The 26,958-nt window shown below is 40.9% G+C and overlaps 1 protein-coding gene across 9 annotated transcripts in view; it reads right to left on the bottom strand.

Annotated features, from left to right (window-relative positions):
* TMEM241 (transmembrane protein 241) overlaps positions 1-26,958 on the bottom strand; it is a 111,262-nt gene that overhangs the window by 43,875 nt on the left and 40,429 nt on the right. For 8 of the 9 annotated variants that reach the window (XR_012498781.1, XR_012498782.1, XM_074340237.1 and 5 more), the window contains 7 exons: positions 23,584-23,635; positions 22,000-22,048; positions 21,165-21,210; positions 19,976-20,011; positions 16,002-16,036; positions 10,136-10,205; positions 8,379-8,472 (listed from right to left, as the gene is read on the bottom strand). Coding sequence is in view for 7 of the 9 variants with exons in the window: in XM_074340237.1 (XP_074196338.1) it covers positions 8,379-8,472; positions 10,136-10,205; positions 16,002-16,036; positions 19,976-20,011; positions 21,165-21,210; positions 22,000-22,048; positions 23,584-23,635 (382 nt within the window). In the remaining 2 variants the exon portion in view is untranslated. Of the gene's footprint in view, positions 1-166; positions 1,055-8,378; positions 8,473-10,135; positions 10,206-16,001; positions 16,037-19,975; positions 20,012-21,164; positions 21,211-21,999; positions 22,049-23,583; positions 23,636-26,958 lie in introns of those variants that run through there. The other variant, XM_074340238.1, reaches the window with a different exon arrangement.

The following is a 26,958-nucleotide window of genomic DNA, read 5'->3' as shown; positions in this document are numbered from 1 at the left end:
CATTTAGATGTTTTTTCACCATACACATTTGTCTAAAATGTATTTCACCAGCTTTCCTCTCCAAAGATGTTCTTTCACAATCACCCCCATTTCTGTCTGGAAGGCCATGGATTTCCCATGTTTCTAGCTACAACCTTGGAGCCATTTGTATCCATCACTCCCTGTATCCAAACTATCATTACCCACTGCCTGTTGTAAAATGATCTGACCCTTTGTTGTCTAATTTTTTTTATCACATCACACAACAATTATATGACAAATTAAGTAATTAAATTCATTTTCCTTCAAATTGTCAATGAAGTTTGACCTTTTATCTTTATTCTTGCCATCCCTAAGACCTTGGTTCACCTCCCCTCTAAATGCTTGGAACTCATTTCCAATCTGTTTTAAACACCATTGCATATTAACCTGCTTAAAACATGACCGTCAGTCAGTCTCATTCAGGGGTTCCTGATGGTCTCTGTGGCATGGCTTTTAGAGCTTCCTATAATCTGACTCTCTGTGCCCAGTTTTCCCCTATTCCTCACACTGTCCTCGTCCTCTACTCAGATTTATTTCCTCGTGGCTCCCCACCTGTATATCCTGCCTTAGGCCCCTGCCACTCATCTTGGAAGGCCCTCATTCCATTCTCCCACCTTTCCCAGGAGACCAGTGTTTGCAGGGGCCAGTTCAGCCACTCTGCTGCTTCAATTCACAGAGTTTTCCCTTCACTCAACTCCTGAAGTCACACCTGGCTCAGCAAGGTTCTCTAATAGTCTCCTCACCTTGTCACTTTTACCTTCTCCTCTGGATTATAAGGCAAACACTACACCTATACTAATGCATTCCCCTCACCCACAACTTTCAGATACTCCAAAGACTTCCGTGATAGACGTTGACCAATTGGTAGAACCATGTCCAAAAAGAAGGCTACTCAAAGACACTTCCAATACCACAAAAACTGTAAGAATCTAGTATACCTTAAAAATCCCATTGAATTCACAGTTGTTTCAGGCAGGCAGGACATTATGACACAGCGTCAGGGAAGGGTCTGGGAGGGGAGACAGTGAGGTGCCTAGGATGCAACATTACAGAACCGCTTGTTTACTCTCAGCAGACACTGAGAATCATATCACACACACACTCCACACTGCACGGCTGAGAGAGCAACAGCCACCCTAGTCCTGGCCATGTGTACATTAAAGATGGAACTCGAACAATCAAAAAACAAACTAAAACTAATCAAGAGATACATCCTAAGCAAGCTACAGAAAGTTCTTTTCCTAAGGCCATAAAAAGAACAGACTAAGACTTGGATTTCTGGTCTACCACAGCCTTCAGGATACAAAATGGTGGTAGCAACTATGACATTAGCTTAAAGGACGAAAACTGTCTTCTTACAGAGACAGCTTTGAAATGGGGAGCAAATACTGAATCCCCAGGACCCTAACAGGGCAGTGCTGCTGTTTGGGGATGCTTCTCCTCTCCTGGCTCAACTTCAACATAAACTCACTTTGGCCTCAGTTGCCTCTGCCCAATGGATGCTGAGAACTCTGGTCATTTTGAAGTTAACAAGGATGAGATAAGGCACTACTCAATCCAGGAAGAATTCTCATGTGAGAACTTAAATCTGCTGGAGGAACCCACTAGGAGAAAAATATAAACTCATACCACATCTTCCTTATATGTCTACACATTTCATCACTTTTCTCTTAAAGTCAATCCTTTTTTCCTGCATCAATGCTTTACTTTACAAGTGGGAAGGGATTCCAAGATTTTACGAAGATGCAGTTAGATTTCACATGGCTGAATTTACCAAAATGAAGGGGGGCATTAAAAAAAAAAAAGTTGCTAAGTTATTTTTAGCTTCTTAGACTGTTACTCAAATTCCCAGAGAGAAAAACAACAACAACAGTGATAACAATATATGATTTAGAAGGCACTGTTTTCCATGGTGAGCATTCTCAGACCCAAGAAAGATACGAAGAAAGATGAGGACCAGAGAGCAGTATGGATGTCTCTCTCAGAACTGGAAGTGATGAGGCTGATGTGACAACTCCTTGGGAAATGACAGAGAATGGGTCCTTTCGGAGCAAGGAAAAAGGCCCCCTCAGCCCCCTTCTGAATGAACTCCCTCTGTATCTATGAGTTTTTCACAGGATCCAAACTCTCCTCTGGGGCCAATGGAACATCTTTCTGAGTTCCTTTCTGAATATGCTGGCATTCAGTATAGTCACAATGACATCATGGGGAAATGCTGTATTGCTAACTACAATTATGTTGTACTTCAAATGTCAGCACATTTTGATGTGTAGGTGGCCCAAAGAATGGGTAAATATTAAGCCACTGAGGATAACAGAGTTCATTTTTAAATAGAAAAGAAAAAGGCGAAAGAGAGAGAGAGAGAGAGAGAGAGAGAGAGAGAGAGAGAGAGAGAGAGAGAGATATTGCTTACGTATTATACTGAGACTGGAAGAAACTGTAATGGCTCATGTAATCCCATCCTCTGCATTTAAGAAGGATCAGCACTAAACCACAGTAGTCCATTAAGAATTCTTCCACTTTTTGAATTAACTATAGAGAAGGTAATTATAAACCTCCTTCAGAGTTTAAGCAGAAAAGAAAAAATACGATATATAAAAAGGAGACTCATGAAAACTGGTGGCCAAATAAACAAAGCCATATGCACAGGAAAAATGTCCTTCCTAATCTTAAAGAGATTTACGCACTATGCTTTGAGAACTACTATTTTGCAGCTTTCAGAGATGATTTACATGTCGTAAAATTCACCCATTTTAAATGTAAAGTTCAATGATTTTTTTAATGAACAAATTTAATACACTAATTTAAATGATGTGCAACCTTCACCAAAGCCCAGATTTAGAACACTTCCATCACCTCATCTGTAGTCACTCTGCCCCAAGATACCACAGGTATGCTTCCCATCTCTACAAATTTGGCTTTTTTGGATATTTCCCATAAATGGAATCATACTATATATATTCTTTCGAGACTGGCTTCTTTCACTTAGCATAATGTTGTTGAGATTCATCTACGTTGTAGCAATATACTAATAATCCATTCCTCTTTATTGCTGAATAGTATTCCATTGTGTGTATACCCGATTACTACTTCTGTTTATACACTCACCAGTTGATGGACAGTTAGATTGTTTCCAGTTTTGGGTTATTATGAATAATGCTGCTATGAGCACTCATGTTTAAGTCTTTTGTGACATATTTTCAATTCTCTTGGGTAAATTCCAGGAATAGTATCAGTGGGTTGTACAGTCAGTTTTGCTTAACCTTTTAAGAAATTACCGAACAGTTTTCTAAAGTGATTATACCATTTTACATTCCCACCAGCAGTTTATGAGAGTTCCAGTTTCTCCATATTCTCAACAGGACTTTTATCTCTCTCTTATTTATTTATTTATTTATTTATTTATTTATTTATTTGGCTATTTTTGAAATTATACCCATCCTAATGAATATGCAGTGATATTTCATCATGGTTTTAATTTGTATTTCCATAATGAGTAATGATGTTGAGTTCCTTTTCATGTACTTATGAACCATTCATATAACATATTTTCTTTAGTGAAATGTCTATTGAAGTCTTTTGACCATTTTTTAAATTGGGTTGTAGGCAGTCTCACTGAAGTGTAAGAATTCTTTATATACATATTTTGGATACAAGTCCTTTATTAGATATATGATTTGCAAATATTTTCTCCTAGGCTGTGGCTTATCTCTTCATTTTCTTAATGGTGTCTCTTGAATTGTATAATATTTTAATTTAAATGAAGTCTAATTGACCAATTATTTTATGGTTCATGCTTTTAGTGTGAAATCTAAGAACTGTTTAAACCAAGGTCATTAAAATTTTTTTCCTGTGTCTCCTTCTAAGAGTAATCTGATTTTATCTCTTACATTTAGGTCTATGATCCATTTTGAGTTAATGATGTAAAGCAAGGGTCTAAGCATGTTTTTGTTTTGGCATATGGATATCTGACTGTTCCAGCACCATTTGTTCAAAAGAAAATCCTTTTCCCATTGAATTGCCTTGGCACCTTTATCAAAAATCAACAGACCATAAATGTCTAACCTTACGCAAATACCTCAATGTATCGATTATTCTAGCTTTATAATGAGTTTTCAAATTGTGTAGTTTAAGTCCTCTAACTTTGTTTTTCTTTTTCAAAATTATTTTGGCTATTGTATTGCTAATAAATTTTAGGATCAGTTTGTGAATATGTACAAAGAAGCCTGCAGGGATTTTGATGAGGATTCCATTAAATCTATTAATTAATTTAGGAAGAATTTCCATCTCCACAATATTGAGTCTCTCCATTTATTGAGAGCTTCTTTAATTTCTCTCAGAAAGGTTTTGTAGTTTTCAGTGTACAACTTGTGCATTTCTTTGTTAAATTCCTAAATACTTTTTCTTTTTGATGCTATTGTGAATGGAATTGTTTTCTTAATTTCATTTTTAGGAACATAACTGTTATTACTAATATATAAAACTACAATTGATTTTTCTAAATTGATCTTGCATCTTGAGACCTTGATAAATTGTTTATTAGTTCAATTAGTGTTTTTTACCAATTCCTTAGAATTTTCTACATATAGGATATGGGTTTTTTTTTCTTTTATTGCACTGTCCAAAACCTCCAATATAATTTTTGTTCTTTATTTCACTGCCAAAACCTCCAGTATAATGTTGAATAAAGTGGTAAGAGTGAACATTCCTATGTTGCTCCCAATCTCAGGGGAAAAGCATTCAGTTTCACCATTAAGTATAATGTTAGCTATAGATTTTTCACAGGTGCCCTTTATCAAGTTGAGGAGGTCCCCTTCTATTATTAGTTTGTTGGGAATTTTTATAATGGATAGATGTTGGATTTTGTCAAATGGTTTTTCTGTACTTATTGACATGATCATGTATTTTTGTCTTTTATTAATATAATGGATTACATTAATTTATATTAATTAAACCAACTTTGCATTTCTGGAATAAATCCCACTTGATCATGGTATATAATCCCTCTTACATGTTGTCAGATTTGGTTTGCTAATATTTTGTTAAAGATCTATGTTCATGAAGGATATTGGTCTGTACTCTTCTTAGGATATTTTTTGGTCTGGCCTTAATATCAGCATAACTCACCTTATAGAATAAGTTGGGAGTTATTCCCTCTTCCTCTATTTTCTAAAAGAATTTGTAAAGAAAAAATATTTCTTCTTTAAATATGTGATAGAATTCATCAGTAACGCAAATTGGGCTTGAGCTTTTCTTTGTGGAAATATTTTAAATTACTACTTACATTTATTTGCTTGTTATGAGTGCATTCAGATTTTCCATTTATTCTTGAGTCCATATTCCTAATTTGTGCCTTTCTGGGAATTTGTCCATTTCATCTAAATCATCTAATTTTCTGGCATAAAATTATTCATGATCCGGAGTTATTCATATTATACAATGCTTTTAGTTTCTATAGGCTCAGTAGTGATACCCCTTCTTTCATTTATAATTTGGATAATTTGTATCTGCTTTCTCATTTTCTCAGTCTAGCTAGAGGTTTGTCAATTTTGCTCACGTTTTCAAAGAATCAACATTTATTTTCTGTTTTCTATTTCATAAATTTCCACACTAAACTTTATTATATCTTCTGCTCGCTTTGGGTTTAGTTTACTCATCTTTTTCTAATTTCTAGTTGCTGATTTAAGACCTTTTTTCTTTTCCGATATAGGTGTTTACAGCTATAAATTTCTCTTTAAGCTATACTTTAGCTGCATCCCGTAAGTTTTGATGATATACTAAAATATTTTTAATTTCTCTTGTGATTTCTTCTTTGCCTCATAGGCTATTTAATATATGTTATTTAATTTCCAAATGCATAGGGTCTCCCAGATTTTTTGTTTTTGTAAATTTCTAATTTTCTTCTGCTTGTGGTCAGACAACATACTTTATATAATTTCAATCTTTTTAAATTTATTGAGACTTGTTTTCTGACCTAGAATACCATCTATCCTGGAGAATGTTTTATGTGTGCTTGAGAAGAATATGTACTCTGCAGTTTATGGGTGGAGTGTCATATAGATGGTAGTTATGTCAAATTGGTTGACAGTGTTGTTCAAATCATCTCTATCCTTCTATAACCTTGCTTTTCTATGTAGTTGTTCTATCAACTTTTGAGAATGCAGTACTGGAATGTGCAACTATCATTGTTGAATAGTCCATTTCTCCTTTCTATTCTGTCACTTTTTGCTTCATATATTTTGGGCTGCTCTTGTTAGGTGTGTATACATTTATAACTGTTGTATCTTCCTAATGTATTCATTATTTTATCATTATTAAATGTCCTTATTTTTCTCTAGTAATATTTCCTGTCGTAAAAACTATTTTGTCTGATTTTAATACAGTCACTCCAGCTAGCTCTCTTTTGGCTACTGTTTGCCTGTGCATGAATCATGCTTTATTGTTTCTCTGAATGCCTGTAATCTTTGTTGAATAGTGGACACTACCTAAGATAGCAACTCTGGATTCTGACTTTTCCCCCGAGCATTGTTGTTGGTCTTGTTATTCTGCCGTTTAGTAATTTGCCTGGACTAAGTCTGTAAATTCTGTCTCCCATATATGGTACAGTTGCTGAGGTTTACACCCATTTTTTTTCTTGTTTTTATGTTAAGCTTACTTTCCTAGGGGTCATCCCCATGTCTGCATAGCTTAGTGTTCTGGCAAAGACTAGTCAGAGGTTTTGCTCAAACACCTTGAGCCAGAACGTCTTCCCTTTGCTTCTGATTCTGTGTGTAGGCTGGGGAACACATTCAAATTTTCAGCTGTCTTCATGTCTTTCCCAACTTTTACTTTCTGCTGGCTTTCTCACATCTCCTATACGTGTGCACACAGGTTCTGTTGGCCAGAGATGTGTAGATGTCTTGGGCATGCTCCATCTCTGCTGCTCATGTACACAGACTAAGGTAAATCTCAAATATATGGAGAGCTATCAAGCCCCTGATGACTCTCTGTCCTCCGAGAATTACCTGTTAAGTCCCCAGCTAGACCACTGGTCCATTGCTTGCCCCAAAGAGGACTGCCAACGCAAGACAGTGGAGCTACTGGCTCTTCATTTACCACTGACATGGCCACTTTAACTGAAAATACTCCAAGTGGAGTATTCTGGAAGTGGCAACAAGGCTGCTAGTTTTCATAGCCTGCCCCGCTCTGGTTAAAATAGTACACTGACAGAACTGGGGAGGAGGGAATGGAAGCAACCCTACGCAAGAATGCCATAAACTCATGTTGTTCCTACCCAAAGTTGAGTCGTTTTTATGAACAAATGCGTCTCCATTTGTTGTAAGCCTTTGGTTAATGGTTAGAGAGCTTAAATGGATATGTTAGACAGTCTTTTTCCAGCTTTCTAGTTGCTTTCTGGAGAGAGGATTTGTCAACTTCCTCATTCTGTCATGCTGGAAGTCAATATGTTAACCACCCTTCACATTCTGCTGGAATTAGAATCATTAGTACTGTTATAAAGTAGACCATGCAGATGAAAATATCACTGTGAAATCTGATTTTCAAAGAAAAAAGTTTCCTTTGTTTTCTGGGGAGGAAAAAATCAACCAACCAACAAAAAGATGACTAAAGGAACAAGTTTAAACAATTATTTCATTAGATTAAATTAATTAAGAAATGTCACTCTTTGGAAGCAGCAACTGAGGGCCCTGTGACTTGACTCCTTCACAGACATTAGAGAACTGAAATGCTCCACTAGCAGGAAGCTAGTCACAAAGCATTTCAGTTAAGACCCTGTGTCCCACAGCTGCTTTTCTGGTTCTTCTTACTTTCCTACCTCTCTATCTTATGCTTCAACCATGATCAATCAGATACACAATGGGCATTCTTATAATACTCCCTTTTTTGAAAGCTTCATCCAAGTCCCCCAATCTGGCCATTTACCTATTTTCCTTTCTCTATCACCTCTGATAAACTGAGACCTCTTGAGCAAGTCACTTGAGTTCTGGACACCCTCACAGTTCCCAGAAAGGATGATAAGAACTGCCCCCATGCATCCAGGAGTCTAGTCTACTAAAACTAGAGAAGCCTTAGAGATGTTTTTGGTAAAACCTCTCAGGTTCAGATGGGGAAATCAAGACTCAGGGATGTTAAGGGGCTTACCCAGGTGACCTTCCAGGAGCATCATAAAGATGATGTCATGCTAATAAAATAGGCGGACAGTCTCAGAAATTGTTACTTGAATGAGTGAAAGATGAGGCCGATGGCCAGTGATGAGAAATGATTTCATGAAGATCAAACCTAACATTACACAGGCTTTGAGAACACTGGACACAAAGGCCTCTGAGATCAATGTTTCCCATCCCTCCCTTTTCTCTTACCTTAGCAAAGAAAATCCAGGCTGCACACTGCCCTGGAGCCATAAGGCTTTTCAGCTTCACTGTGCTGAACATGAGAAAGAATCCCAAAACGCCACTGGAAGAAAATATTCTTTTGTTAGTGAGGCTTATCTTCCTTTAGTCAATAGGTAACTATTTTCTGTTATATTTACCAGTCAATTTCTTTTTTTTTTTTTTAAGTTTTTTTTTTGTTTTTTTTTTTTATTGGGGAAAGAGAACAGGACTTTATTGGGGAACAGTGTGTACTTCCAGGCCTTTTTTTTTTTTTTTTTTCCAAGTCATGTTGTTGTCCTTTCAATCTTAGTTGTGGAGGGCGCAGCTCAGCTTAGCTCAGCTCAGCTCCAGGAGTTGAACCGGCAACCTTGTGGTTGAGAGCCCACTGGCCCATGTGAGAATCGAAACGGCAGCCTTCTGAGTTAGGCGCATGGAGCTCTAACCGCCTGAGCCACCGGGCCGGCCCCAGTCAATTTCTAATTATTATATATCTGTCGCATCTGTGTTTTCCAATGATCTTTGGATAAAAACACCCCAAAATTTAAAACCCATTAAGCTCTACTTTTCTAAGGAGGTATAATGAGAGCATTTACTGGAAGTGGGAAGGAGGTATAGAAATTTGGGAGGTCTCTGGCTAAATCATGAAAGAAAAAGAAACAGTACCCAGCTACATATCAGCTTTTTGATTCTCTGTAAAGAATCACTGCTTCATAAGGCACAATCCTATATAGGTGGGGATAGGTGGTCTGACTTTTAGATAGCAATTGCTCATGGTTTGTGGACATTCTATTTGAGGTACATCTGAGCAGGTAATAATAATTGCCATCATTTACTATTCCAGGCACAATACTTAGGGCTTTATATACCTTATTTAATACATACAACAACCCTGCATTGGCATTATTTTTCCATTTTACAGATGAGAAAACTAAACTAAGGCTTGGGAAAACTAGGATATTTCTGAAGCAGCAAGGTGAGAATTCAACCCAAGTCCGGCCTTTTCGCCTTGTAATCATATCAGAACACAGGTTTTGAGATTGCCCACCGAAGCCTTTCCATTTCTGAGCACAATAAAGTTCAGTAAAGTGGCAATTATGGCAGGAAAATGGAAACAGGATGAGGATGCATTTCTGTGTCTCTAATTCTATCCATTGAATTGATCTACATCCCTGTACTGCACCTTGCTGTCTAGACATCTCCTAGTCAATGGTTTCCAAAATCTGTTTCTCATAGTCTTGGGGTTCAGTTGAGGTTTTTTGGAGGTTGCCTTTCAGGAGTAAGAGGGAAGCCAAGGTGGTAGTTGAAAGGGTAGGATTGTGGACCCAAACGTTCTTTTGAACTGAACCAATTTCATCAGTTTTATATACTGAAGTTCTGTTGAAGAATTGCTCGTGGAGAAAAAAAAAGTGTGGGAATCCTACCTCTTCCACAAGTTAGAAAATCACTGCTCTGAGGGAGGGAGGAGGGAAAAAAACAAACAAACAAACAAAAAAAGAAAACCACTGCTCTGGATGAGGAACTCCTACAGGACACGGGTCCTCACAGGCGTCAGGCCCTGAGCACCTGAGGGTGTTCATAACAACCCACGGATGGCCTGGGGGAAGCTGCCACACCTGCACCCTCCACCACTCTGCCACTTACTCGGATACCCAGCAGTGACCCTGGACTTCACTGAAACAAAGACACAGCTGATAGTACAGAAACGTACAAATTAATAGTGCAAGGGTTTTATGAGTTAAGATTACCTGGCACAGCAGCTGCCATGGAATCTGTAGAAATACAGGAACGGAAAGTCCCGGACGCTGAAGAGATCACCTAAGTGGCACAGCAAGAGTGAGACAATGGTGCACACAGCCCTCATGCAACCAGCTCCCCTGGAAACGCAAGGTAAGGGTCTTTAGCACAGCAGCGCTCTGAGTGTTGAACTGCCCAGCACTGAATTCACACTGGCATTCCTAGGGTTTCTATGTTACTGGCATGTTCTGATAATAATAATAACATGGTGATAATGCCCATTTAGTGAGAGTCTGTCCTGGGCAGGGCCCCATGCTAAAAGCTTTATGTACATTCTCTTTCAATCCTTGTAACAACTCTGTGAAGTTTTCTTCTCCCCATTTTAACTAGAGCTCAGAGAAGAGATATGCCTACGATTGCACAACTCTTGGACTGTGCAGCCACAATGTGAACCCCTGTCACTCTGAACCCTAGGAACTTTCCCCTTCACCAGGCAGCCACAGTGTGGGACAAAAAGAATCTTCTTTTAAGAAAAGATTCTTCTATTCTTCTCTGCCTTATATCTAAAAAAAGAATATGAATGCATGCCTCTGACATGTTTTTTCATTTTTGTGTTTAATTACTGCACAAACGACACAGGGGCCAGACCAACCGTGCATGTTCATTTTAGTTTAAGGTCCAAAGGGTACATTTATTTCCAGTGAAGTAAGTTCATTCTTTCAGTTCCACTTGGTGCAAGAGGAAATAATCACACATATTGGCTGCTTCCCTCTCTGGAATTTGAACTTGGTCACAAATAAGAAGTCAGGAGATTAAAAAAGCAGAAAGCCTTCCAAAAATGTCCAGGGAAAAGGAATTAAGCATTTCCACAGCAGAGAGCTTAATCCTTCCAAATCTGGAATTTCTGAAACACCGGAGGAGCTGGGTCTTCCAGGTCCCCGACCTTGGTCTGTTCGTCAGTGCTGGATGGACTGCAGCAAGAAGGGTTGATTTTTATCATTATCCATAGTATGTTAGGTGTGCAGTGGGACATATGGGCAGTATTAGCTTCATCACTACGCTTATTAACCAACAGTTTCAGGACAAAAGACACAGTGGCATGCTGCACTTCCTCAGAGACCTAAATGATTTCAAAGGATTCAACCACCTAGTATTGGGAAAGAAGGTTCTGAATTCCAGTTTTTTGGAGGGTTGTTTGTTTGTTTTTAAATTATGACTATTGTTTCTTTGTTTCATTTGTGCATATGTGTGTGTATTTAACTAAAAGGAGAGGGAGTCATGGGATCTGGTTTTTGTGTAGCCCAAGAAGAGGTTAAGCGTTCTTGTCATCTGTCTGCCATGATTCCACTGAATACCTTTGTCATCTCCTGGGGGCCTATGTTGGTAGAGGGAGTTTGTAAACGACATCATAAGGCTCAGACGTCTAGCGCATAAGAGCACCACCATCTGAAGTCTCTTTTCCCACAGAAAAAACAGCCGAGGTAACCCTAGACACCCCCATCCTAGAGGGCGGCCAGAGCCCTCTGTTCAGGCAGTAAAGGGGACATTGTGGAGGATTTGCTGTCTGTCTCTTCGGCAGCTGTTGGATCTTGGCCCTTTCCCAATTTCCCTCTTCGTGTGAGAGAAACTGCAGCGCCGTCAGTGTGATAATGAAGAACGGGCAGAGAAGGAGATAAATTAAATGCAGGACCTCGAGATTGCTTGGGCGCTGCCTCCTCTTAAGCACCCAGTCTTCCATCAGAAACACTCCAGGGAGACAAACTAGACTCACGACGCATGGGCAACCTTTACAGCCCAGCCCAGGCTGTGGAGGGGTCAGAGGTAGACAGGGAGGGAGGAGCATAAAAAATAAGTCACCATCTTAGAATTGACCACTTAGGTTATACCCTTCACCCAAATCCTGAAAATTTATCCTATAAATTATTGAGAGAGTGAGAGAGTATAGCTCGTTCTTATCTTTGAGCCATTTCTAAAACCTCTACACACGTTTTACATAGCACTTAGCTGACTCCATGTCTGTTTCTCCTTCTAGAACTATCAAGTCCTTGAGAACAGGGACTCTATCTCACTCATCACCTGCATTCACTGTATTAGGACCACCCCTGACATAGCATAAGCACCACTGAACTGAGAGTATCTGAGAGACCTAAACCCTCCTGCTTTCCCTGGAGAGAACGTTCCAAAGACTTTCCAGTTGAATACGCTGGTACTCCATTTCAAACCAACCCAAAATGCTTGCCTTCTGATGCCTTCAGCCTGCCTCCTCTTTCACTAAAGTAGCACTCTTAAATAAACAGGGTCCATACCACCCTCTAAACAGCAAAGGCTAACGATTATGCTACAAATAGCCCTGAAGCTGTTGTAGTGTGTGCTAGCTGACCCCAACTACAGGAGGACTAAATCCAGAAACTTAAAATATTTGTAAAGATACTCACAAAACAACACTCTGCAACATCTAGTGCAGAATGCACAATTTAAGCACAAATTAAGTGGTTCAAGAATTGTAAACATGTGTTGTGGTATCAACATGCAGCTGGTGCAATAAAGTCTGGGTTGAGTCTTCATTCCTGGACCCTGCAGTTAAAATTCCGTTGGCTCTCTGAGTGAGGGAGTGAATCCCATTTCTCTGAAGATTACAGAGCATGGAATTGCCACAGTACAAAGTATGGCACCATCTTACCGCATTCAAGACTAATTGATATTTGAATAGGAAGAAAATTTCCTCTCACCACAGTTTAGCCCTCAGAACTAAGAGGAAAAAGGGAAGGTTAGTTCCAAGATGTGATTAATGCTGCTTGCTTTATCTCACACAGAGTAATGGACACACCAGGTAACAAGGTCATTGCTGGGTCAGATTCCTGTGGCTCTCCCTGCTTTTCGGTGCCTTGAGATTCTCTCTCTTAACGCCACAGCAGAGGGGCCCCGTAGAAATACGAATGCAAACTTTCAAACATGAGAAGAATCTCTCTTCTTTATTACTGCTTAAACAGTCAAAGGGAATCAAGGTTCCCAGATTCTTGGAGCCTCTACATGAACCAAGAGGTTAAGAGATCAGAGGAGGACATAGATTCCACTCACCAATATGGAAACCCAGTGTCAAGAGGGGGAAAAGTGGCAGGGCTAGTGCCTAGGACATGGAGAACTATTGACATGATTCCTGCCATAATGTCCCAATGCATTCCAAAGGTTATGACCCAAAGCCATATCATCTGCATCTACAAGACAGCTTATCTTTCTAGTCACTCATCATGAATGAACGAAAAGGGCAGTTTAGTCAAAATGCTACTGAGAGACCAGGATCCACCCACTAGAATAGCTAAAGTATGACTGACAACACCAAACGTTGATGAAGATGTGGAGCAACTGGAACTCTCATATATTACTGGGTAGGAGTATAAAATGGTACAACACATTGGAAAACTGGCACTTTCTTTAAAAGTTAACTATACATCTACTCTAAGACCCAGAAATCCTATTCCTAGGTATTAATATTTATCCAAGAGATAGAAAAACATAAATCCACAAAAAGCCTTGTATAAGGATATTCACAGCAGCTTTATTTGTGACAGCCCAAAACCTGGAAACAGCCCAGGTGAGCATCAACAGGCAAATAGATAAAGAAAACACAGCATATTCCCATAATGAGAAGAGATGGGTGGTTGCCAGAAATGAGGGATGGGAGGTGGGTGAAATGAGTGAAGGTGGTCAAAAGGTACAAACTTCCAGGTGTAAGATAAATAAGTCCTGGAGATGTGATGTACAGTGAGGTAACTATAGTTAACAACACTGTATTGTAGTGCGGTGTGTAAATGTCTAATCATTATGTTGTTTTATACACCTGAAACTAATAATAAAAAAAAACCCATAATACTGTATTATATATTTAAAAGTTGATAAGATAGTATATCTCAAAAGCTCTCATCGTAAGAAAAAAAAACCTGTAACTATGTGTGGTGATGGATGTCAACTAAACTTAGTATGGCGATCATTTTACAATATATACACATATCAAATCATTTATGTTGTACACCTGAAACAAATACAATGTTAAATGTCAACTATATTTCATTTTTTAAAAAGCCTGAACAGTCTCTTTTCATGTGGATTTTACAAGCAGCTTCCCAACTCTAGCCAAAATTGTTCTGTTACTCAACAGTCCTCATCAAGGCAGGCACTCAAGGACTAAGCCCAGATCTACCAAAGGTTCAAGTCAATGGTGCTCCACAAACAGGAGGTGAATGGAGAAACAGACATACCTGTCGTTAAGGTACCTTGACACACAATTTGTAATAGTTCTATAGGAAAGCAACAAATGTGATCATGGTACCACACAGAGCCTTTTTATAAAAAGAGTGCCTTTATATTACTTAATACACATAGTAGTAGATGTGGGATGCTCATGGGTTAGATACTGAACTTGGTGCTGGTATAGATGGAAATCACCAGCTTCTGCTGGAAGGCTGCCACCAGCGTGTACGGAACCCCACACCCACCTTCCCCAGTGCCTTTGCCAGAGCCCTGCTGTGATGGCTGCCAAGGCCCGCTGGACTTCACTGGGGATCCAAGGCCGCCTCTGCCATTGACACCAGAGTCACTGACAGGCTCATCAGTCCAGCAAAATCCTTCTCAGAAGCCAGCGCTCTATACCTGGTCTCTTCAAAGATACAACTCAGCTACCTGAAATGAAAACTGCAGCAAACCAAAGACGCAGCCAGGAATCCTTCCAGTACCAAGCCTCTCTCTGATGAACCTCACAGGCTTTACTACTCCCTGAGCTGCCCGCCACAGACCTACCCTGAATCATTCACCACACTACGTGATCAAAGAGAAGGAATGGCAGGTAAGCGTCTGATGTCCAATGTCCATTCTTTTTTTGAATTTAAAATCTAATTTGTAAGAAAATTGATTCTTCTTGCAAATATCCTTTTCTAGCATAAATGATGCATTAAGAGAAAAGTAATTCAAACTATCCTTATGAGACATGGGTTTGGATATGTCAAATACAATCTAGAAACATTACCCAAGTTACTACCCACAGTTCCCTAAGGATATGAGGTCAAATAGTCTGAGGTAGGTAAAAACACCCACAGAAAGCTGTCATTGTTTTGGGCGTGAGAGCTAGAAGGGACTTTAGAAATAATCCAATCCACTTTTCTCATTTTCCAGATAAGAAAACTGAGACCCTGAAGGCTTGGAAAATGCCTTCTGCATAACAAATGGTCAATAAACAGTCGAAGGAGCATGGCCAAGAAAACAGGTACTTTCAGCCATACCACACTTCATATGATTGCTTTATCTTTGGCATCAACTTCAAAACTTTTCAAAGTGAAAAACCACAATGGACTAGTGTTATTGTGGGTAATTCCTGAATCTGAAAAACAACGAGAGAGTAATTAAGGCAGCAACAGGGTAAACATAAGTTTTAAAACTTGACCTCTTTCATTAGGAATTATGAAGATTAGATGATAGCATGTGATAAAAATGTATAAAAAGATATCAGTTAGAAATAGGGTGAATTTGAACTTTTTCACCAAATCCTTTAGCACTAGAACCGAAGAGCAATTCTGGATGCTTGAAGAAAGAATTAGAAGACAATGCAAGCATTAGTTTACTCAGTAGCTATGAAACCTGTCTGTACGTCTCAGATTGCACCAGATGAAAACATACACAACAAAATTCAAGAAATTCCTGGGCAATAACTCTAGAATGGGTTATTAAGAACAGTTTCAAGTCTGTGGGCTGTTTCTAATCCCTGAGTTTGACATCCTAGAAGGTAACCACATTCTTTTATAAAATGTCCCTTAGAGATACAACCAGGTCAGAGCACGGCACTGAATGGGCAATGTAAAACAAACAAACAAACAAAATGATGTTTACCTGTGGGATGAGATGCAAATGCCAGGAGTGCCACACTGAAAAAGAAATAGCAGAGTAGTGAAGAAAGCTTCTCTGGCACTGAGAACAACAATTTCCATGTCCAACCATTCTACTTAGAAATAGTGAAATCAGCCTAATCTGCACTGAATGATCTCCTTCTGCCTAAATCCACCTCCTCAGTGAGAGACTGAGAATCTCTTGAAATGCCTCAAGTTTTGGCAAGAGGGTTGCATCTACCCTGCCAGGGACTAAGGATGCATGCCCTACTCTGAGGGTCAGCCGTGCTGCCAGTGAATATCATGTGCACCTACTCTGCAGAGAATTTGTAAGCGAAACAAAAGCAGTCTTGAAATTACAAAGGCTGCACTCTAAAAGCTAGCTATTGAGTGGGAGATAAGTCAATTTTTGCCACAAAATTAACTGCATAGAAGTCCAAGAAGGTAACCCACAAAACGATCCATCCCACCCACCATGTGCCTGAAAACTACCTGGACTGATTTGCAATCAATGCCAAAAAGGATGAAAAGGAGATGGAGGAGCATTCCTCTTATGTGGGTCGTATTCATCCTTGGCTCCCTTCCATCTTCCTCTCTGGAAGCATCTCCCATCTTCCAGTGCCTGTGTATGGCGTCTTCACACTTCTCTAAGCCCACCTTCTATACTCTTCCATAACAACTCCATGCCATCCAGGCAGCTGATCCAGTTAAAGGTTAGCAATAAAACTTTTATACAAGTATGGGAGGGAATTTTTTTTTTAAGTGCTGGATGGCCTACTCTGATTCTTAACCCTGATTGCACATCAGAATAGCCCAACATCTGGGCCTAAGTTAGAATTTCCGAGGGTATGGTCCAGGCATCAGTTGTTTTACCTTGTTATGGCCCCTGGGGCTCTAAAGAGCACTAGGACTGAGAACCATAGCAACAAATCTCTAGTGGGTGACATTATACACAGTGTGGAGGACAGTTCTGAGGAGGGAAACCACGGCTAGCTCGTCTGCCCTGCCCCGCTCTGGGTTATTCCCTGGCACCATTTCTGTTTTTCTCAGGCTCTTCCTTTGTTCTACCTCTAAAGCACAGGTTATCTGATGGAAAGAGGCTCAGAAGGAAGAATAGAGAATAGCCCCATGTCTGGCTATTCAGAAATTGCAGGTTTGTATGACAGGGTTTACATGTACCTACAGAAACCACACACACCACTAACGAGACTAGAGACTTTCTGTCCTTTGCTTGCCATCTCTTCTTTCTTTGGTAAACACATACTCCATTATTTTGTCTCACTGGATCCCCTTTGGGTTATAACTTCAGCAGTAGAAGTTATTGCTCCTGTGGCAGGATATGCGGGGCACATTTCCATCCCCAAGTATCTCCCAGGGCTTGCCATGACACCCAAATCCCATCATCGGCATCACCCGAAAGAGTGACCCTGAAATAAAATATTGGGGAGTAAAAATAAGAAGAAATAACTAAATGAAACAGTTGGGCGCTAATCCCTGTCTGAAGTTTGCAAATATAGTGTCACACCACTCCTAATTTGTACACTGTGCCCTCCTCGGGGGCAAGAACCATATTTTTTTCATCTCTGCCTCACAGGGCCAGACGTACAGCAAATACTCCACATGTTTCCTGAACTGCAATTAATCACTTCTAGGTGTGTTTGTGGTGGGGATAGGTTTGAAGAGAAATGTAACTTGAAGCCCCCCATAGTGCTAAGATTACATATTATATGTAAACTCTAATGAAGAAATTATGCCAATATAAAAGGCATGTCATGCAAGATAAACAGCAGACCTTTTAAATTCATTCACTCAACAAATATTTGAGTGCCTAGTAAGTGCCAGGTACTGTTCTAATTTGGGGAACACAACAGAAAACATTCCGGTGCTCATGGGAAATAAAATGGGGAAATATGAAAAAAATATAATCTCTACAGGCTAAATGCCAATACATTTTTTTCTGTTTCACAAGTCATACCCGAGAGAATATCTATTTCCCTTTCACACACACACACACACACACACACACACACACACACACACACACAATTTCAACTGCAAAACAAGGAGGTGGGATACGAGCAGGGAACATTACAGTAATTTTCTATTTAATAGATGAACAGAGACTGGTGTCTGCTTATGTTAAAAAGAAGTGGTGCTAGGTGTACATCAAATAATATGCATTCCTTATAAATTACCTAAATTCCTCAAAATTCTGATCAAAGCCATACCATTTTTAGACATTCCACCTACGTTCAGCCCCATACATAACTTCTTTCTTTACTCTTTCCTTCATCCTTTCCCCCCTACCATGAGCCTTAGACCTCTAGCTATATAAGAAACCCCAGAGTCAGGGTCAGGATGCAAATACCTCCTCAAGAAAATAGTGGTAAGTGCCAACGTTGAGAACCATCCAACTATTTGGCTGTCTCAAAAAAATGAAGAGATCAAATCAGTCATTGGCCCTGGCAGGCAGCGCTCCGGGTCGGCACCTACAAGCACAGATCTCTGAGTGCTCATGCCCTCAGTGTCCAGGCCCGAGGAAAAGTGAATAGCAGCCCTCTTTCTGATTCACACATCTTCCTCACTTGTACTGAAAAAAGGCTTGGAATAGAATAGTGGCTTTAGGCAAGGGCTTGGCGTTGGGCTCAACCAGGAAGCCTCACCAGAAGTGAACATCCTCACCCAGAGTGAAGGAGCTGGAAGGAGGGAGGGAGGGGAACTAGGTGAGGGTCACAAAGGCTCATTTTTCTATCCCCTTATTCTTCTACTGCTCCTGTTGGCTATAAGTTCTGTGGAGAAAAAAGAAATGCCTTAAGGGGCCCAATGTCATAAGAGTCTCTGGAAAAGGCAGCTGGTGTGTCTTGGCAGAATGGACATAATGATTGCTTTCAGCTGAGCAGAAAAGAGGCCTCAGCCGTGCTTGGGGTGATTCTCACTATCAAAAAGGTGTTTTAATAACTACTAAGATATTTATGAGCTTTATCTGCAAATGGAAAATACAGCTCATGTTGAACACTTTCAGCCGAGTAACTTCCTCCAGAAACCAGTGTGACCGAATGCTGAGAGGCACCTCTCCAAGCTTGGCGTTCTCTACTGCAGGTTGCTGCGTTAGGTAAACTTGGGTTCCCAGCAGCAAATCTCACCCTGCTTCTCAATTAGGTCCTGCAGTACACGGTCTGAGACTACCAAAATCCAAGCATGCTCCCCAGCTATTCCAGTTAGTGGTCAGACCCCTACGCTTTGCTTGGCTTAGGGTAACGGTACAAATGGAAATCCATATACCACATTTAAATATTATAAATCAAGCCTCAAACTTCATCCTACCTAAACAAATATACCTTCAAAACAATCTGAAAGTTCAAATTAAAATGTACAATTCTTGGAGTCCTTGGAGCTTCATGTCAGAATGTGGCAGCATGGGGACATCCAGCCTCTGGCTGCGGTCCTAATGTGCCCCCTTCTCTTCCTACCCTGGGCTCCATCCTGCATCCCGAGAGCTTCACACACTTGTGTGTTGACACCTCAGCCTGCATGTCCACCCTCCAGCCACATCCCTCCCTCCAACAACCTTTCTTTGGACACCTCTGGGTCTTGGAATGACTTGGGAAACAGACCCAGAGAGGCCTTGGAATAGAGCTCCGGACGGACCACTTGAGTAGGGAATTCTAGGGCCTAAGCTAGAAGGGAGGTTGTGGGCTCTGGGGAAAAAAATCCCCCTAGCCTTCCAGATTCCATATCCCATGGGGAGAGACATGGCCTTCCAAAGTGTAGGGCCAGACGGCGGCCCCTCTTGTCAGGTCTAAGGGCAGGACTGCTATTTGGTTTCCTCAACTTCAGTTATCTCACAAATTATTTAGTTTTCCTTCCTGGCAGGCATATTGACTCAGAAGTTCTTAATCAAAATATTATTGGAAAATAAAAATCCATTAGCTCTAGTAGGATCTGAGTTACTCTTTGAAAATGTAAATTATATTTTACCTGAATATATAGTTTAAGTACTGCTGGTCGATGTCACTAAAGAATGAGAGAAAAAAAAGGTAAATGTAAAATAATAAAAGTGTTTTACATACACAAAATCGTCATTATCTTACATTAATAAATTATATCTATGTATAAGTTATTACATTTATAAATTACCAATAAATAGTATGAAGCGCATACTCAAAACTATTTCCTGGCTCATTTTTAAAAACCATTTTCTAGTTTAGTACTATCACACATATTTTCACTTGTGGCCGATTATTTCTTATGTGTTCATTTGCCACTTTAATGGAGTGCCAACTACCTCAGGCCACTGGACCATCTTCTAGGGCTATCATATTTAACAAATTAAATCTGAATTTCAGATAAAGAACAGTGTTTTAGTATAAGTGTGCTCCAAATATTGCATGGGATATACTTACCCTAAAAAAAAGTTATTCACCACTTAACTGTAATTCAAATTTTAACTGGGCATCCTATATCTTATCTGGCAACTCTACTGGCCTTTTCTGTATAAACACTTACTAAAAGAACAAAAGGTACTGTAGGGACCCAAAGCCACACATCCTCAGAGGACTTATTCTCCCAGGAGTCAGTCTCTTCAGACCTTTTCTCTTTAGGCCTTCAGGCAGCCCGTAAGCCAGTAGCCAGCAGGCTAGTCCAGGGGCTCCGACCTCACAGCTCCAGCCCAACCAAGGCCTGAATTCTCTTTTCATTTACATTTGTCAAGGCTGGTCCATTGACTGCCCACAACAAAGGCCTCATTTTACTCCAGAACAGAGCTACTGCCTGGGGAGACTTCTGGGTCTTAACTTAGTTAAATTAGAAAGGGGCTGGGGAAACAAGAAAAAAGAGTTGTACCCTTGAGCTGGAGGAAGTAAATGGGGCCCAAAACAGATGGTCACATAATTTTTATAAAAACATCACCTAAATGGCTGCCCCTGAAGGAAGAGGGCAGAAACTCCCCTGCTCTTCACACATCGCTGAGGACTGGCCTGTTTCAGGTCCTGCTGGACCCAGCCTGGACCATCTCAACAGCACGACAAAGGGCTCACGGGCAGAGCCTGCTGCCCCCATTGCAACCCAGACTTGTAGAGTCTCTGGTGGAACAGAAGTAGCTCACGACACCGTGGGTCTCACCCCTTTCCTAAACCAAACAACAATTCACCAAACTTTAAAAGTTTACCTTAATGCATTGGATTTCTGGGATTTCTGTAGTATCCTATAAGCCCCTGAAAATGAAGCAACACGTGTTACTGGCACAGGGCATTCTGCGTCACGGGCTGCCTCCATTTCCAGGGAAGCACAAAATCCTCCTGGAGAAGGAACTCTCTTCCCAGAAGGATTTCCCCAGAGCCACCAGGGGGCGACCAACAACACTTTGGAGGTTTTCAAGGAAGAGCATTGCATAATCCCCCATGATAATGCCGGTTAGTACAGAGAGTGCTGGGTGGGAAGGCTTGTGATCAACAGAAGGATACAATTAACAGGAAGCTGTTGGTTTCCTTCGCATGGTGAGCAGGAGAAAGAGAAACACCATTGGATTTCGGAACAGTGTGTAACAAAATAAGGGCACTGTATTTTTACGCTAGGACTACAGACAAAAAACATTCAAAGTATGATCTGAAATATAGTCAGATGGTCCTTTCATTTCTCCCACTTACATTTTTTTTTTTTTTTTTGTATACTGATGAGTGTCTTTGACACAAACTTTTGGATCTCTTCCCACCATTTTTAGAGAAAGCCAACCAGCATTCCACAAGTGGACTTGAGCAAGCAGAGCCCAAGCCGTGGTGAGTTAATGAATGTTTGTCACGAAAAAGAGGAGACTACATTGGAAATGGAAACATTTGAGGAAAAGTCCAAACCAGGAAAATCAAACCAGAAAACGCCCATTTAATTTTAACCCTGACAGGTTGCATTTAATCTTCCTATTGTCCAGAGTCACTAAAAAGTGGATATACATTAAGGTCTAAATAATAAGCCTCACTTATTTAAATAAGCATTCTTTTAAAACTTACCAACACAGAATAAATGAATTACAGCCCAGAAATATCCATCTGGATCAAACTGTAATACAGGATTAAAAACAAAAATGGCTTTAGGTACAAACAGAAACCAGCATGGCAACCAGAAACGCTAAACGCTGACGCACAATGCCAAGCAGGGGTACCTAGGCAGACTTCTGGGGTCTTAGGTCGGTCCCTCCTCTTTTCTTACCCAGTTGCCTATGACATCTTCCTAATATGCTCTCGGCCTCCAGCACCCCTTTCTCCATCCCACACTACCCTCACACTGGATCTCTAAAGAGCTAATGGGATGGTGTCACCTATTGCTTAAAATCATTCAACAGTCCCCAGTGACTTTAGGGTAAAATCTAAACTCAAGACACCGAAGGATCTCTATGACAAACCTCCGTAAACCTTGCCAGTCCCATCTATTGCCCACTCTCCAGAGAAAGAGAACCTGCACTTCCTCAAGCATGAATGCCTCCCCCCACCAGCTCAGCCTCTCATCTTCCCTTCCTTATCTGTCTCCATACTTATTTCCTGTCTCTATCTCCACCCCCACTCGACTGTAAATTCCAGGAAGGCAGGAATTAGCACAGGAGCACACACATACACAGGTGGTGCTCAATCAAGGTAAATCCCAGGATACTTAGGACACCTGCAGGACTTTGCCCTCCTGGCTAACGCTTTAGCCTTCAATATTTAGGTCCAGTAAGCAGAGCCTGGCTCTCGCATCAGAAATAGCTGCATTAAATTCTAAAATCCCCATTTATTTGTTAGCTGGTGATCTTTTGGGCCTCATTATTCCTTGGCTATGAAATGGAGATAATAGTAGTCCTACCCTTGTTGTGAGATTTTAAATAAAATAAGGCACATAAAGCATTGGCACAGAACCTGGCACACAGCAGGCTCCCTATAATTGTTAGCTGTTCCTACTTCGTGAGTCCCCACATCTTCTTAGGTGCCTCACAGCACCCCAAACCTCCCGGGACAGAGCCCGGCCTCTCTGTGTTATAATTATCTGTTTATCGTCTGTCCTCCTCCCGTTTGCTCTGATTAGACTCCAACTTCTGTCTGAACGAGGGCAATTCTTCTTCTTTGTGCCCCCAGAGCCTGGCTCAGTGCCTGACACTTAAATGGGGACTTAATAAATGCTAGGGAAGAAGAGAAAGAAAAAGACTCAGCCATGAGATGACTACTGGGGATGGGGGTGTGTCCTCAGTGCCTAATAAAGAAAAACAGGATAACAAAATAAAAATCACTCCGCGGATGAGAGTATAAAAATCAACTATGCCTCAGTGCGTGAGGCTGGGGCCACTTGGGCACTGGCCTCAGTTTCTCCAGGCATATACGGAGGACAGACGGCACCCACCACAGCACTCAGAGGCCAGGGCTCTATGGGCCACACTGCAGCATCTTTGGGGAGAAGCATTGGCCTGGCCAAAAGGGACCCAGCTTGAAAGCTTTAAATGCCTTTGTTACTCTGGCCAGGGTTATTCTGATTCTAAAAGGAAGGACTAGGAAATTCTGCTCATACATGCAGGCTTCAGAGAGTAATAGATACTTGGAAGGCAAAATGTGTTTGCCTAAACTTACCTGGGAGTCATTGAAGGGAAGGCATCCTGCAGCAGCCAGGAGGAAGAGGGCACTGAGGAGAGGGAAATAAAACACACAGCTTCACTTTTCAACTTCAAAGAGTTTCCCAGAGAATGTGGAGGTTGAACTACATCGATTGCAGCTTGAACGAGACCAAGCCCAGTTCCCCTGTTCATCCTCAGAGAACCCCACTGCTTATGTGCTCCACTGATAAACAGACAGCTCCTTTCTGGTGCTCAGCTAGTCATTTTCCCAGAGACAGCATTTGCAGGACATGTACAAAACCACGGTAGACTCACTTGAGAAAAACAGTATGCCTGAGAAACATAATAAAAGGTTTTTTTTTAACTACAGATCCCCAAAAATACAGTAGTGGAAAAGGGCAATCAGGCTGCGATTATGCCACTTATGAAAAGGAAGACACCACGGGAAGCACATTGAAACCTTTTGTGCGTCACCTTAACCAAACGATCAAACTCAGTGTCTCCAGTAATGGGACAGATTTACATCATGTGCCTCCTGATATGCTGTACTGAGAAGGGCACGACGCCACTCAGGTGGCATTCCTGCCAAATATGTATCTCCTGAACTGAATCCTGAGGAAACACTGCTACAAACTCAAATTTAGGGACAGTCCACAAAACAGTGGACTTACACACTGCAAAAATGTGAAGGCAGTGAAAGGCAGAGGAAATGTTCCAGATTAAAGGATACAAAAGAGACACCACATCTTTCGGGGAAAAGATGACTTTAAAAGATAATATTGGGATAATTGGCCAAATTTGAACATGAACTCAATATTAGATAATAGTATTGTATAAGATATTGATTTTCTAAATTTAATAATTGTACTGTTTATACAAGAGATTCTTATTTTTAGGAGATACACTTTAAAGTGCTTAGGGATAGAGTCATGATCTCTGCAACTTATTCTCAAATGGTCAAGAAAAGAATAAGAATAATTGTATATATTCTCATCTATTTTGTAATATGTACGTATACACACACACGGAGAAAGCAAATACAAAAAATGTTAGCAATGGGTGAATCTAGGTAAAAGATACATAGGAGTTCCTTGTATTGTTCTTGCAACTCTTCTGTAAGTTTAAACCTTTTTCCCAAATAAAAAGTTTTATTATAAAAATCTTTTATACATGCTGAAATATTTACAGATGAAATGCTATGGTGCCTGGGATTTGCTGAAGTAAGGCACTGGGTAGAGGCATATGTTGAAAATTGTTGAAGCTGGGTGATGGGTATATGGGGCGTCATTGTATTATTGTGTCTACTTTTATGCGTTTAGAAATGTTCATAATAAAACGGTTTTTAAAAATTTTTGCACAAAAGTATGGGTTCAGTGGAACTGTGGCAGCTGTGTGCGATGTCGGAGGGGTGGTAGGTTGGGGGAGGGGGTTGCCACTTTGTGAGGGTTGTAAATGTCCAACTAATACATTGTTTTATACACCTGAAACTAATAAAAAAAAATTCTTGCACAAAAAAGTAACATTGCCAATCATAGATATTTTCAGAAAGCTACCCCCATTCATTAGAAAGTCCATTTAGAGTTATCTTTTGGTTCAATAATCATTGGTTCTTAGCATATCTCTTCTGGGTTTCATATACCAAAAGATCTTGCCCTCTAGCTTTCCCCATTCTCTCCTCCTAAAAGAAGGCACCGGAAAGCACAAAACCCACATTACCACATACTCTCTCCCCCACTTTCCATTTTACAATGCAATAAAATATGTAGTGTTGGGCCTGTTTACTACTGAGCATTCCATTAGCCAGCAAGCAACAAAGGATCAAAGGCATGAACAGAATCAATGAAGACAGCATTTTCACTCTTAGAGGACTTGGTCATGTGACATCTCGCACCAATATATATTCTATATACATGTAGAATGTATATATGGCATATATACATATACATGTAATTGTGGGGACAGAGTCCCAGAGAGCAGTTTCCAGGCTCTCCGCCTCAGGTGGGGAGGTGCTGGCTCGGGTAGTGAATGACCATCAACTGTGATTGGTTGGCCATCAGCTGTAACCGGTTAGCCAATTGGCTACTGATGTAACTGCGGGGCTGCGTTGATTGGTTGGTGGGTTGACAGGTGGAGAAGTGAATGGTGGACTGCAGATCATGTGGCTAGTACTGCGTGTGTCTTGCCCGGCCGCCAGAGAGAATATAGTGGTATGGCTCCCCTACCTATGGCTCCGTGGGTGTTCCTTTTTGGCCTAGCCATATCCTGCGTTCTTATGTGGGGAGCGGGACCAGAGGGCCAGCAGGCTGCCACACATGACATAATACACAACAACCTGATATTTGTAACCTAAGTATACTGACAATAGTGATACTAATGACTTCTGTCCACAACCCCACACCCCGACAGTCCTCACAATTGTCATCATATGTAGTTGTGTAGTCGAGTACCCAACAGACTAGCCTGCCTGGCTTTGCCTGAGGCAGGAGGACTGGTACGGAGGAAGGCTCAGAGCTGAGGCCTCACAGCCCTGGGAATGCCAGGAACGTCAGGACGACGACATGGGACATCCGAGGCCCATGGGACAACCACAGGAAGGTTCTCCTTTCCAGCCCACCAACATTTTTTTCTCCAGCCTCATCAACTTTCCAAGAACACACACAAATGAAAGACTCCAAGGCACCTGGATTGCTGAGGGACTCAGAAGCAACGGGTGGGGTGAGTGGAAGGAAGTGTCAGGAAGGTTTTCTGGGACTGTACAAGAATAGGCAGGGTTTAGGTGGGAGAAGAGGAGAATCCTAATGGGTTTAGTGTCTACCTACAGTGGAAAGCTTTATAGCACATAGGACACTTCCCATCCACAGGCAATGAGCATTAGAGATCCCCTCAGACAGACAACCCCTAGGGGTTGAGGGAAGATGGCCAACAGCCAGGTGTGAGACAGCCCTGCTTTCCAGCCAAACTTGGCCTTGAGCAATACCTGATTGTATCAGGTATTAGAAGGCTTTAATGCCTCTCTTTAACACCTGCTAATCTTTTAAACAGGATGAGTCCTGATGATTCTTTTTTTTTTTTTTTCAAGTAGCCGCCTGTAATAAAGGCAAAAAACAAGATTGGATGAAAGTTCAGAAATACCTGAAACAAAAAGTCCTAAATCCGAGTTTCAAAGCATTTCTGTTGGTTTTCTATCTACAGGACTGAGCTTTGTAGCTCCTGTAGAGGAGGCAGGAAGCAGTCAGAGCACACCTGGGCCACAGGGACCTGCCTGAGAGTGCAGCTGAGTAAACTGAGGCACGGAGGGTGACGGCACTTTGCTGTGGCCCAGAATCACAACTCAGATCCCTGGACTCACAGGCCAGTGTTTTTTCCACCACGGAAATTCTTAAAAACCCAA

The sequence above is a fragment of the Rhinolophus sinicus genome, linkage group LG09 (genome assembly GCF_036562045.2).
Source record: "Rhinolophus sinicus isolate RSC01 linkage group LG09, ASM3656204v1, whole genome shotgun sequence".
Classification (NCBI taxonomy): Eukaryota; Metazoa; Chordata; class Mammalia; order Chiroptera; family Rhinolophidae; genus Rhinolophus; species Rhinolophus sinicus.
The sequence above is the reverse complement of the archived record's forward strand: the minus strand, read 5'-3'. Positions and strand labels throughout refer to the sequence as shown.